Genomic DNA, 13719 nt, shown 5'->3' on the forward strand with positions numbered 1-13719 from the left:
GAGACTATCACAGTGCAGGTGCATTTATACGGAGACTTGATTACACACAGGTGGATTGTATTTATCATCATTAGTCATTTAGGTCAACATTGGATCATTCAGAGATCCTCACTGAACTTCTGGAGAGAGTTTGCTGCACTGAAAGTAAAGGGGCTGAATAATTTTGCACGCCCAATCTTTCAGTTTTTGATTTGTTAAAAAAGTTTGAAATATCCAATAAATGTCGTTCCACTTCATGATTGTGTCCCACTTGTTGTTGATTCTTCACAAAAAAATACAGTTTTAAATCTTTATGTTTGAAGCCTGAAATGTGGCAAAAGGTCACAAAGTTCAAGGGGGCCGAATACTTTCGCAAGGCACTGTACATGCATACATGCATACATGCATGCATACATGCATGCATACATGCATACATACATGCATACATACATGCATACATGCATGCATACATACACGCATACACACACACATACGTGCATACATACACACACACACATACATACATACGTAGTGTTGTAACAATGTGCAAATAGTGAAGTACAAAGGGGAAAGTAAATAAACAAATGCATTTCTCTGTGTCTGTCTCTCTCTCTCTCTCTCTCTCTGTGTCTGTCTCTATCTATCAATTCAAAGGGCTTTATTGGCATGGGAAACATGAGTTTACATTGCCAAAGCAAGTGAAATAGAAACTCTTTCCCTCTTTCCTGCCCTCTCTCGATCTCTCGATCTCTCTCTCTCTCTCTCTCTCTCTCTCGATCTCTCTCTGTCTCTCTCGATCTCTCGATCTCTCTCTCTCGATCTCTCTCTGTCTCTCTCTCTCGATCTCTCGATCTCTCTCTCTCTCGATCTCTCGATCTCTCTCTCTCTCTCTCTCTCTCTCGATCTCTCTGTCTCTCTCATATATATACATATATTTCAAAGGACATGTGGTACACTGTGAACCCCATGGATGCACCTTGTCCCATGTGCATGACCATCTATCTAACACTTAGCTGTCCTGGATCATCCATTATTTACACATGTTCCTGTGGGAGCTGGGCTTGATGCACTACTAAAGCTCTGCTAAACAGTAGAGCAGGAAAGGATCAGACTGGGTGGTTTCATCGCTGTCAACACTGAACACTAATGCAGACACATGAATAATGAAACAAGTGACTGACTCGTCTACAGCTGTCTGTCCGGACAGCTCTGAGTTAATCATAACAATAATAAGTTATATTTGTTTATAACAGAGAAATATAACCTGTATTACACCTCCTATAACCCTTTATAACCCCTCTATAACAGGAGACTGGGCACAACCTGACAGTGAACCTGACCACTCTGAGGGTGTGGTGTTATGCCTGTGGGAAAGAGGTGTTTGTGGAGCGTAAACTGGGCCCTCACTGCCCTGTCCCCAGCACCAAGACCCTCGCTTCACCTCAGACCAACAACACACAGGTAATGTTACCATCTGGGATAAATATGGATTGATACCTCAATCTCAAACCACAAAGGAAGTTTCCTCTGGATAAATACAGTTGTCTATATCTAAGGCCTAAACCAACGTCCACAACCCTAACCAAATCAAGCTACAACTTGAAAATTGTACAATCCACTCTATAGATGATTATTTATTTCACATATTTTGAGACCATGTTGAAAAGTAAATAATTATTCAGTTATTGGATGTTTTCTTTCACTATGAAATGCTGTCAAAGCATTGAGACATTCTGCTGTTGTCAATTCCTCATGTTACTTTTAATGTTGTCTAGATGAGGATGGTTCTGATAGGGTTCTAGATGAGGATGGTTCTGATAGGGTTCTAGATGAGGATGGTTCTAGACGAGGATGTGGTTGTATTCAGTTCCAGGAGTGTAGCAGGTCGCAGGGCAGTCCCACTTCTCTGAGACTGCCCCCTACTAATGGCTGTGAAGACCTGGGCATGGAAACGGAGGAGGAGGACGAGCTACGCGCCAGAGGTACGCATCATCTGACTGGACCAAACTTCAATGCTCAAGCTGGCATCAGCCATGCTCTCTCTGCTGTTCTCTAGCGAGATCAAACTCTTTGTGTCCATCTCCTGTAGGTCTGACGGGTCTGAAGAACATCGGGAACACCTGCTATATGAATGCAGCCCTGCAGGCCCTCTCCAACTGGTGAGACCCATAGACATTAAACCAGTAGATAGTGATAGTGCTGATGTCATCCAAGTGTTCCTATGGAAAACTCCCGATGGGGCATGAAGCCGGGAACTATTTTGAATTTGAAGCGTGCCATATTGCTGAATGGCACCAAAAAATTGCTAAGGATCATGGTCAATGTAGTCGTTTTCATCCTGCCTTAGAGAGTCAACCCAACCACAGAGTTTTTCTAAACCTAGAGGCGCGAAACAGACCGAACGGACTATGCCGCGGTTTGTGAAGTCAATGAGACGTTGATTTTCTCCAAGTATAAAGGCACAACCTAGATTCAAGCCAATGTCTTAAGTAGTGTAACATTAGTACTCCAACCTCGTGAATGTGACCGACACGTTTTCATTTTAGTCAAAAAACTGCGTTATATCGAAGGAGTGCGTTTCATCTGATTGCCTGCACATGTGCAGTTCGACGCGACACAACCGCTTGACTTGATGTGTTTCTACCAACGTCGCCATGACATCGTGTGACGGGGGATTTCTATTGGAGAAGCAGTGTCTGCCTACCGGAAGCCTTTCGAGAGCCCACTCATCATAGCTCGGTTAGGCTAGATTGGATTACCTCATGAGGAAAAAATGTGGACTGTATATTAAAGAAACACAGTCAAGATGATAATTTATGCAACTGCATCATTTTGTCATAATAATAAAAAAAAAACGACAGTTTGGAATTAAACTTTTGTTTGATTTTATAATTTCATACTAAATTGATATTTTAGTGTTATCCTGGTTCTCCATGCCATCCTCGGTCGCCCTCTGTCAACCCCCCCTCGGTCGCCCTCTGTCTACCCCCCCCCCCCCCCCCTCGGTCGCCCTCTGTCTACCACCACCTCGGTCGCCCTCTGTCTACCCCCCCTCGGTCGCCCTCTGTCTACCCCCCCTCGGTCGCCCTCTGTCTACCCCCCCTCGGTCGCCCTCTGTCTACCCCCCCTCGGTCGCCCTCTGTCTACCCCCCCTCGGTCGCCCTCTGTCTACCCCCCCTCGGTCGCCCTCTGTCTACCCCCCCCTCGGTCGCCCTCTGTCTACCCCCCCTCGGTCGCCCCCTGTCTACCCCCCCCTCGGTCGCCCTCTGTCTACCCACCCCCCCTCGGTCGCCCTCTGTCTACCCACCCCCCCTCGGTCGCCCTCTGTCTACCCCCCCCCCCTCGGTCGCCCTCTGTCTACCCCCCCCCCTCGGTCGCCCTCTGTCTACCCCCCCTCGGTCGCCCCCTGTCTACCCCCCCCTCGGTCGCCCTCTGTCTACCCCCCCTCGGTCGCCCTCTGTCTACCCACCCTCGGTCGCCCTCTGTCTACCCCCCCCTCGGTCGCCCTCTGTCTACCCCCCCTCGGTCGCCCTCTGTCTACCCCCCCCCTCGGTCGCCCTCTGTCTACCCCCCCCCCTCGGTCGCCCTCTGTCTACCCCCCCCCCTCGGTCGCCCTCTGTCTACCCCCCCCCCCTCGGTCGCCCTCTGTCTACCCCCCCCCCCTCGGTCGCCCTCTGTCTACCCCCCCCCCCCTCGGTCGCCCTCTGTCTACCCCCCTCGGTCGCCCTCTGTCTACCCCCCCCCCCTCGGTCGCCCTCTGTCTACCCCCCCCCCCTCGGTCGCCCTCTGTCTACCCCCCCCCCCCTCGGTCGCCCTCTGTCTACCCCCCCCCCCTCGGTCGCCCTCTGTCTACCCCCCCCCCTCGGTCGCCCTCTGTCTACCCCCCTCGGTCGCCCTCTGTCTACCCCCCTCGGTCGCCCTCTGTCTACCCCCCCCCCTCGGTCGCCCTCTGTCTACCCCCCCCCTCGGTCGCCCTCTGTCTACCCCCACCCTCGGTCGCCCTCTGTCTACCCCCCCCTCGGTCGCCCTCTGTCTACCCCCCCTCGGTCGCCCTCTGTCTACCCCCCCTCGGTCGCCCTCTGTCTACCCCCCCTCGGTCGCCCTCTGTCTACCCCCCCTCGGTCGCCCTCTGTCTACCCCCCCTCGGTCGCCCTCTGTCTACCCCCCCTCGGTCGCCCTCTGTCTACCCCCCCTCGGTCGCCCTCTGTCTACCCCCCCTCGGTCGCCCTCTGTCTACCCCCCCTCGGTCGCCCTCTGTCTACCCCCCCTCGGTCGCCCTCTGTCTACCCCCCCTCGGTCGCCCTCTGTCTACCCCCCCTCGGTCGCCCTCTGTCTACCCCCCCTCGGTCGCCCTCTGTCTACCCCCCCTCGGTCGCCCTCTGTCTACCCCCCCCTCGGTCGCCCTCTGTCTACCCCCCCTCGGTCGCCCTCTGTCTACCCCCCCTCGGTCGCCCTCTGTCTACCCCCCCTCGGTCGCCCTCTGTCTACCCCCCCTCGGTCGCCCTCTGTCTACCCCCCCTCGGTCGCCCTCTGTCTACCCCCCCTCGGTCGCCCTCTGTCTACCCCCCCCTCGGTCGCCCTCTGTCTACCCCCCCCTCGGTCGCCCTCTGTCTACCCCCCCCTCGGTCGCCCTCTGTCTACCCCCCCCTCGGTCGCCCTCTGTCTACCCCCCCCTCGGTCGCCCTCTGTCTACCCCCCCCTCGGTCGCCCTCTGTCTACCCCCCCCCCTCGGTCGCCCTCTGTCTACCCCCCCCCCTCGGTCGCCCTCTGTCTACCCCCCCCCTCGGTCGCCCTCTGTCTACCCCCCCCCCTCGGTCGCCCTCTGTCTACCCCCCCCCCTCGGTCGCCCTCTGTCTACCCCCCCCCCTCGGTCGCCCTCTGTCTACCCCCCCTCGGTCGCCCTCTGTCTACCCCCCCTCGGTCGCCCTCTGTCTACCCCCCCTCGGTCGCCCTCTGTCTACCCCCCCTCGGTCGCCCTCTGTCTACCCACCCCCCCTCGGTCGCCCTCTGTCTACCCACCCCCCCTCGGTCGCCCTCTGTCTACCCACCCCCCCTCGGTCGCCCTCTGTCTACCCACCCCCCCTCGGTCGCCCTCTGTCTACCCACCCCCCCTCGGTCGCCCTCTGTCTACCCACCCCCCTCGGTCGCCCTCTGTCTACCCCCCCCCCCTCGGTCGCCCTCTGTCTACCCCCCCCCCCTCGGTCGCCCTCTGTCTACCCCCCCCCCCTCGGTCGCCCTCTGTCTACCCCCCCCCCCTCGGTCGCCCTCTGTCTACCCCCCCCCCCTCGGTCGCCCTCTGTCTACCCCCCCCCCTCGGTCGCCCTCTGTCTACCCCCCCCCCTCGGTCGCCCTCTGTCTACCCCCCCCCCCTCGGTCGCCCTCTGTCTACCCCCCCCCCCTCGGTCGCCCTCTGTCTACCCCCCCCCCCTCGGTCGCCCTCTGTCTACCCCCCCCCCCTCGGTCGCCCTCTGTCTACCCCCCCCCCTCGGTCGCCCTCTGTCTACCCCCCCCCCCTCGGTCGCCCTCTGTCTACCCCCCCCCCCTCGGTCGCCCTCTGTCTACCCCCCCCCCCTCGGTCGCCCTCTGTCTACCCCCCCCCCCTCGGTCGCCCTCTGTCTACCCCCCCCCCCTCGGTCGCCCTCTGTCTACCCCCCCCCCCTCGGTCGCCCTCTGTCTACCCCCCCCCCCTCGGTCGCCCTCTGTCTACCCCCCCCCCCTCGGTCGCCCTCTGTCTACCCCCCCTCGGTCGCCCTCTGTCTACCCCCCCTCGGTCGCCCTCTGTCTACCCCCCCTCGGTCGCCCTCTGTCTACCCCCCCTCGGTCGCCCTCTGTCTACCCCCCCTCGGTCGCCCTCTGTCTACCCCCCCTCGGTCGCCCTCTGTCTACCCCCCCTCGGTCGCCCTCTGTCTACCCCCCTCGGTCGCCCTCTGTCTACCCCCCCTCGGTCGCCCTCTGTCTACCCCCCCTCGGTCGCCCTCTGTCTACCCCCCCTCGGTCGCCCTCTGTCTTCCCCCCCTCGGTCGCCCTCTGTCTATCCCCCCCTCGGTCGCCCTCTGTCTATCCCCCCCCTCGGTCGCCCTCTGTCTACCCCCCCTCGGTCGCCCTCTGTCTACCCCCCCTCGGTCGCCCTCTGTCTACCCCCCCTCGGTCGCCCTCTGTCTACCCCCCCTCGGTCGCCCTCTGTCTACCCTCCCCCCTCGGTCGCCCTCTGTCTACCCTCCCCCCTCGGTCGCCCTCTGTCTACCCTCCCCCCCTCGGTCGCCCTCTGTCTACCCTCCCCCCCTCGGTCGCCCTCTGTCTACCCTTCCCCCCTCGGTCGCCCTCTGTCTCCCCTCCCCCCCTCGGTCGCCCTCTGTTTCCCCTCCCCCCCTCGGTCGCCCTCTGTTTCCCCTCCCCCCCTCGGTCGCCCTCTGTTTCCCCTCCCCCCCTCGGTCGCCCTCTGTTTCCCCTCCCCCCCTCGGTCGCCCTCTGTCTACCCTCCCCCCCTCGGTCGCCCTCTGTCTACCCTCCCCCCCTCGGTCGCCCTCTGTCTACCACATAGACGGTGCATTCAGAAAGTATTCAGACCCCCTCTGATGTTGTTGTGTTACAGCCTAATTCTAAAATGGATTGAATACTTGTTTTCCCTCATCAATCTCCATGCCCAATAATACCCAAAATGACAAAGCAAAAAAAAAAATTCCAAGTCAATTAAAAATAAACGGATACCTTTTATTTACATAAGTATTCAGAACCTTTTGAAATGAGACTTGAAATTGAGCTCGGGTGCATCCTGTTTCCATTGATTGGAGCCTGATTGGAGTCCACCTGTGTTGGTGGTAAATTGTATTTAAAAAAAATATATATTTTACCTTTATTTAACTAGGCAAGTCAGTAAGAAGAAATTCTTATTTTCAATGACAGCCTAGGAACAGTGGGTTAACTGGTCTAGGAACAGTGGGTTAACTGGTCTAGGAACAGTGGGTTAACTGGTCTAGGAACAGTGGGTTAACTGGTCTAGGAACAGTGGGTTAACTGGTCTAGGAACAGTGGGTTAACTGGTCTAGGAACAGTGGGTTAACTGGTCTAGGAACAGTGGGTTAACTGGTCTAGGAACAGTGGGTTAACTGGTCTAGGAACAGTGGGTTAACTGGTCTAGGAACAGTGGGTTAACTGGTCTAGGAACAGTGGGTTAACTGGTCTAGGAACAGTGGGTTAACTGGTCTAGGAACAGTGGGTTAACTGCCTGTTCAGGGCCGAACGACAGATTTTTACCATGTCAGCTCGGTTACTAGTCCAACGCTCTAACCACTAGGCTACCGGCCGCCCTTGGTAAATTGTCTATATAAGGTCCCACAGTTGACAGTGCATGTCGGGAGGGAAAAAACCAAGCCATGAGGTCGAAGGAATTGTCAGTTGAGCTCCGAGACAGGATTGTGTCGAGGCACAGATCTGGGGAAAGGTACTAAAACATTTCTGCAGCATTGAAGGTCCCCAAGAACACAGTGGCCTCCATCACTCTTAAATGGAAGAAGTTTGGAACCACCAAGACTCTTCATAGAGCTGGCCGCCTGGCCAAACTGAGCAATCGAGGGAGAAGGACCTTGGTCAGGGAAGTGACCAAGAACCTGATGGTCACTCTGACAGAGCTCCAGAGTTCCTCTGTGGAGATGCGAGAACCTTCCAGAAGGAGAACCATCTCTGCAGCCCTCCACCAATCAGGCCTTTATGGTAGAGTATCCAGATGCAAGCCACTCCTCAGTAAAAGGCACATGACAGCCTGCTTGGAGTTTGCCAAAAGGCACATAAAGACTCTCAGACCACGAGAAACAAGCTTCTCTGGTCTGATGAAACCAAGATTGAACTCTTTGGCCTGAATGCTAAGTGTCACATCTGGAGAAAACCTTGTCCCAATCCCTACGGTGAAGCATGGTGGTGGCAGCATCATGCTGTGGGGATGTTTTTCAGAGGCAGGGAGACTAGTCAGGATCAAGGGAATGATGAACGGAGCAAAGTACAGGGAGATCCTTGATGAAAACCTGCTCCAGAGCCCTCAGGACCTCAGACTGGGGCGAAGATTCACCTTCCAACAGGACATTGATCCTAAAGGTTTGCCAATTTTCTGGTGTCATACCCAAGAAGACTCAAGGCTGTAATCGCTGCCGAAGGTGCTTCAACAAAGTTCTGGGTAAAGGGTCTGAATACTTATGAAAATGTGATATTTCAGTTTTATTTATTTTTAAACCTGTTTGCTTTGTCATTATGGGGTATTGTGTGTAGATTGATGAGGGGGAAAAAATAATTGAATACATTTTTATTATACATACATACATACATACATACATACATACAGTTGAAGTCGGAAGATTACATACTTAGGTTGGAGTCATTTAAACTTGTTTTTCAACCACTCCACAAATTTCTTGTTAACAAATTATAGTTTTGGCCAGTCGGTTAGGACATCTACTTTGTCATTTTTCCAACAACTGTTTACAGACAGATTATTTCACTTATAATTCACTGTATCACAATTCCAGTGGGTCAGAAGTTTACATACACTAAGTTGACTGTGCCTTTAAACAGCTTGGAAAATTCCAGAAAAGGATTTCATGGCTTTAAAAGCTTCTGATAGGATAATTTGAGTCAATTGGATGTGTACCTGTGAATGTATTTCAAGGCCTACCTTCAAACTCAGTGCCTCTTTGCTTGACATCATGGGAAAATCTAAAGAAATCAGCCAAGACCTCAGAAAAAAAATTGGAGACCTCCACAAGACCTCCACCCTGTCTCCCCTGTGCAGTGTGTTGTTCTGTGTGTATTAAGATGTATGACTTTTCTCCCAGACTTCCTCTAACCCAGTTCTTCTCTCTCTCAACAGTCCTCCTCTAACCCAGTTCTTCTCTCTCTCTCCAGTCCTCCTCTAACCCAGTTCTTCTTTCTCTCTCCAGTCCTCCTCTAACCCTGTTCTTCTCTCTCTCTCCAGTCCTCCTCTAACCCTGTTCTTCTCTCTCTCTCAAGTCCTCCTCTAACCCTGTTCTTCTCTCTCTCTCCAGTCCTCCTCTTACCCAGTTCTTTGTGGAGTGTGGAGGTCTGGTGAGGACAGACAAGAAGCCTGCTCTGAGTAAGAGCTACCAGAAACTGGTGTCAGACCTCTGGCACAAGAACAGGTACACATCTGTCCTCTGAGTCGTCTTCACCTGGGTGTTGTCCATTCAGACCGCTCAGAAGAGTATGTTTGGGTTATAGGCCTCATCAATGAGCGGGTAGCCTATAGTGGTCTCTGTAGGCCTCATCAATGAGCGGGTAGCCTATAGTGGTCTCTGTAGGCCTCATCAATGAGCGGGTAGCCTATAGTGGTCTCTGTAGGCCTCATCAATGAGCGGGTAGCCTATAGTGGTCTCTGTAGGCCTCATCAATGAGCGGGTAGCCTATAGTGGTCTCTGTAGGCCTCATCAATGAGCGGGTAGCCTATAGTGGTCTCTGTAGGCCTCATCAATGAGCGGGTAGCCTATAGTGGTCTCTGTAGGCCTCATCAATGAGCGGGTAGCCTATAGTGGTCTCTGTAGGCCTCATCAATGAGCGGGTAGCCTATAGTGGTCTCTGTAGGCCTCATCAATGAGCGGGTAGCCTATAGTGGTCTCTGTAGGCCTCATCAATGAGCGGGTAGCCAATAGTGGTCTATGTAGGCCGTCCTAACCTTGTTCTGGTCTCTGTAGGCCGTCCTAACCTTGTTCTGTGGTGTTGTAGGCCGTCCTAACCCTGTTCTGTGGTGTTGTAGGCCGTCCTAACCCTGTTCTGTGGTGTTGTAGGCCTTCCTAACCCTGTTCTGTGGTGTTGTAGGCCGTCCTAACCCTGTTCTGTGGTGTTGTAGGCCGTCCTAACCCTGTTCTGTGGTGTTGTAGGCCGTCCTAACCCTGTTCTGTGGTGTGTTGTAGGCTGTCCTAATCTTGTTCTGTCTCTTTAGGCCATCCTATGTGATCCCTACCAATCTGTTCCAGGGGATCAAGGCTGTTAACCCCATGTTCAGAGGATACTCCCAACAGGTAGGTGTCTTCTCTAGGGCTGTTCGTACTCCCAACGGGCAGGTGTCTTCTCTAGGGCTGTTCGTACTCCCAACGGGCAGGTGTCTTCTCTAGGGCTGTTCGTACTCCCAACGGGCAGGTGTCTTCTCTTGGGCTGTTAAAGTAAACTGCTGTTGAAGAATAGGTCCTTTCATGTCTCTTTCCTCAAGCCACCATTTTTTATAAGCACGTTCCTCAGGGAATATTCAGTTGTTACGCTGCACTGTTCTTCTCTGCACTACAAGGCAAGCTGGAAATTAGCAATACCGATGAAGGAACTATGAGTCCACACCGCCCTTTCCCACTTGGACAACAGGAACACCTACTTAAGAATGCTTTTCATTGGTTACAGCTTCATCGTTATCCCCCCCCCAAGTATATCACTAAGCTAAGGACCCTGGGACTGAACACCACCTTCACAACTGGATCCTGGACTTCCTGAAGAGCCGCCCCGTGTGGTGACGGTAGGCAACAACTGCTCCACCACGCTGACCCTCAACACTGGGGGCACCTCAAAGGTGTGTGCTTCGTCCCCTCCTATACTCCCTGTTCACTGACAACGGCGTGGCTGCGCACGACTCCAGCACCGTTATTAAGTTTGTTGACGACACAACAGGGGTTGGCCTGTTCACCGACAACGATGAGACGGCCTATAGGGAGGAGGTCAGAGACCTGGCAGTGTGGTGCCAGGACAATGACCTCTCCCTCAACGTCAGCAAGACAATGGAGCCGATTGTGGACTACAGGAAACAGAGGGCAGAACACGACCTCATTCATATTGAAGGGGCTATAGTGGATTGGGTTGAGAGCTTCAATTCCTTGGTGTCCACATCACTAAGGACCAATCATGGTCCAAACACACCAACAGTTGTGAAGAGGGCATGACAACACCTCTTCCCCTCAGACAGCTGAAAAGATTTGGCATGGGTCCTCAGATTCTCTCAGTTCTACAGCTGCACCATCGAGAGCATCTTGACTGGCTGCATCACCACCTGGTATGGCAACTGCTTGGCGTCCAACCGCAAGGTGCTACAGAGGGTAGTGCGTACGGCACAGTTCATCACTGGGGAAGAACTCTCTGCCATCCAGGACCTCTATACCAGGCGGTGTCAGAGGAAGGCCCTAAAAATGTTCATTTGAGAGAAATAATATTTTTGTGCATATGGAACATTTCTGGGATCTTTTATTTCATCTCATGAAACGTGGGACCAACACTTTACATTTTGCATATGTTTACATTCGGACTGTGAGGTTCTTGTGCTGTCTGATGGATCAGCTCTGAGGAATATAACCATATTATATGTCTAAGATACAGTGCCTTCAGAAAATAGTTGTGTTGCTTTAATATCTGTTTCCATTAGGACGAGAACAATATAATTATACTATAAACCTGTTTCCATTAGGACTAGATCCATATAATTATACTATAAACCTGTTTCCATTAGGACTAGATCCATATAATTATACTATAAACCTGTGTTTCCATTAGGACTAGAACAATATAATTATACTATAAACCTGTGTTTCCATTAGGACTAGAACAATATAATTATACTATAAACCTGTGTTTCCATTAGGACGAGAACAATATAATTATACTATAAACCTGTTTCCATTAGGACTAGATCCATATAATTATACTATAAACCTGTGTTTCCATTAGGACTAGAACAATATAATTATACTATAAACCTGTGTTTCCATTAGGACTAGAACAATATAATTATACTATAAACCTAGAATAATAATGTTTCCATCAGGACTCTCAGGAGTTCCTGCGCTGTCTGATGGACCAGCTCCACGAGGAGCTGAAGGAGCCACTAGCCGAGCCCCCCGACAACGACCAACACTCGCACGCCATCGCCATGGACGACTGCCCTGAGGACGACAGCCGCAGCCAATCGGACGGAGACTTCCAGTCGTGCGAGTCTTGCGGCAGCAGCGAGCGGGCGGACAACAAAGGCGGGAGCGGGGATGGTCGGGCGGCGGCGCCGCCGTCGGGGGAGGAGTCTAACGAGGCAGAGATGCTGATCCCTGATGTACCTGACTCCTCCCACTCCTCGCGTCAGACCAATAGGGAGTGGCAGAAGGAGAAGAACCTGATCAACAACCTCTATCGGGGGTCAGGGGGCGCAGGGTTGTCAGGGGGAGACCTGTATAAAGACGTGGATACCACTTCCGAGGCCGTGCCCATCATCAGTAACCAGGGGGCCATCAAGGTCCAGATACAGGGAAGCATGGCTGGTAGGTACACCTTTTATTTAATTATGGACAACTGGATGGATGAATCAAGTAGGTTCAAACCATCACGTCAGTCTAGCTTGCCTCAACATTGTGTTAGCCCGCTGAGCCTGTCTGTGTACCTCAACATTGTGTTAGCCCGCTGAGCCTGCCTGTGTACCTCATTGTGTTAGCCTGCTGAGCCTGTCTGTGTACCTCAACATTGTTAGCCCGCTGAGCCTGTCTGTGTACCTCAACATTGTTAGCCCGCTGAGCCTGTCTGTGTGCCTCAACATTGTGTTAGCCCGCTGAGCCTGCCTGTGTACCTCAACATTGTGTTAGCCGGTTTAGCCTGTCTGTACCTCAACATTGTGTTAGCCGGCTTAGCCTGTCTGTGTGCCTCAACATTGTGAAAATACTATGCATGTATACAGGGAATAACCTTTTTCATTAGGAGCTTCATTAAAACATGTAACAATAACAAGTCTGTCTGTATGGTAGAACACCTAACTCCTGTTATGAAGCAGACCATAATACTTTTGGTTACTGGCCCAACGCTCTAACCACTAGGCTACCTGCCGCCCCTCCCCTCTAACCACTAGTCTACCTGCCGCCCCTCCCCTCTAACCACTAGTCTACCTGCCGCCCCTCCCCTCTAACCACTAGTCTACCTGCCGCCCCTCCCCTCTAACCACTAGTCTACCTGCCGCCCCTCCCCTCTAACCACTAGTCTACCTGCCGCCCCTCACCTCTAACCACTAGTCTACCTGCCGCCCCTCCCCTCTAACCAGTAGTCTACCTGCCGCCCCTCCCCTCTAACCACTAGTCTACCTGCCGCCCCTCCCCTCTAACCAGTAGTCTACCTGCCGCCCCTCCCCTCTAACCACTAGTCTACCTGCCGCCCCTCCCCTCTAACCACTAGTCTACCTGCCTCCCCTCCCCTCTAACCACTAGTCTACCTGCCGCCCCTCCCCTCTAACCACTAGTCTAGCTGCCGCCCCTCCCCTCTAACCACTAGTCTACCTGCCGCCCCTCCCCTCTAACCACTAGTCTACCTGCCGCCCCTCCCCTCTAACCACTAGTCTACCTGCCGCCCCTCCCCTCTAACCACTAGTCTACCTGCCGCCCCTCCCCTCTAACCACTAGTCTACCTGCCTCCCCTCCCCTCTAACCACTAGTCTACCTGCCGCCTCCCCACCGCCCCTCCCCTCTAACCACTAGTCTACCTGCCTCCCCTCCCCTCTAACCACTAGTCTACCTGCCGCCTCCCCACCGCCCCTCCCCTCTAACCACTAGTCTACCTGCCGCCCCGCCCCTCCCCTCTAACCACTAGTCTACCTGCCGCCCCTCCCCTCTAACCACTAGTCTACCTGCCGCCCCTCCCCTCTAACCACTAGTCTACCTGCCTCCCCTCCCCTCTAACCACTAGTCTACCTGCCGCCTCCCCACCGCCCCTCCCCTCTAACCACTAGTCTACCTG

The 13719-nt window shown here is 53.7% G+C and overlaps 1 protein-coding gene across 3 annotated transcripts in view; it reads left to right on the top strand.

Annotated features, from left to right (window-relative positions):
* The window catches only part of usp33 (ubiquitin specific peptidase 33), a 76931-nt gene that overhangs the window by 17207 nt on the left and 46005 nt on the right, over positions 1-13719 (top strand). For all 3 annotated transcript variants that reach the window (XM_090182983.1, XM_090182984.1, XM_090182982.1), the window contains exons 5-10: positions 1288-1440; positions 1847-1961; positions 2069-2138; positions 9012-9125; positions 9923-10001; positions 11780-12263. In XM_090182983.1, coding sequence (XP_090039109.1) covers positions 1288-1440; positions 1847-1961; positions 2069-2138; positions 9012-9125; positions 9923-10001; positions 11780-12263 — 1015 coding nt within the window. The remainder of the gene's footprint in view (positions 1-1287; positions 1441-1846; positions 1962-2068; positions 2139-9011; positions 9126-9922; positions 10002-11779; positions 12264-13719) is intronic.

Source organism: Oncorhynchus mykiss, chromosome 8, assembly GCF_057628025.1.
Source record: "Oncorhynchus mykiss isolate SJ-2025 chromosome 8, ASM5762802v1, whole genome shotgun sequence".
Taxonomy (NCBI): Eukaryota; Metazoa; Chordata; class Actinopteri; order Salmoniformes; family Salmonidae; genus Oncorhynchus; species Oncorhynchus mykiss.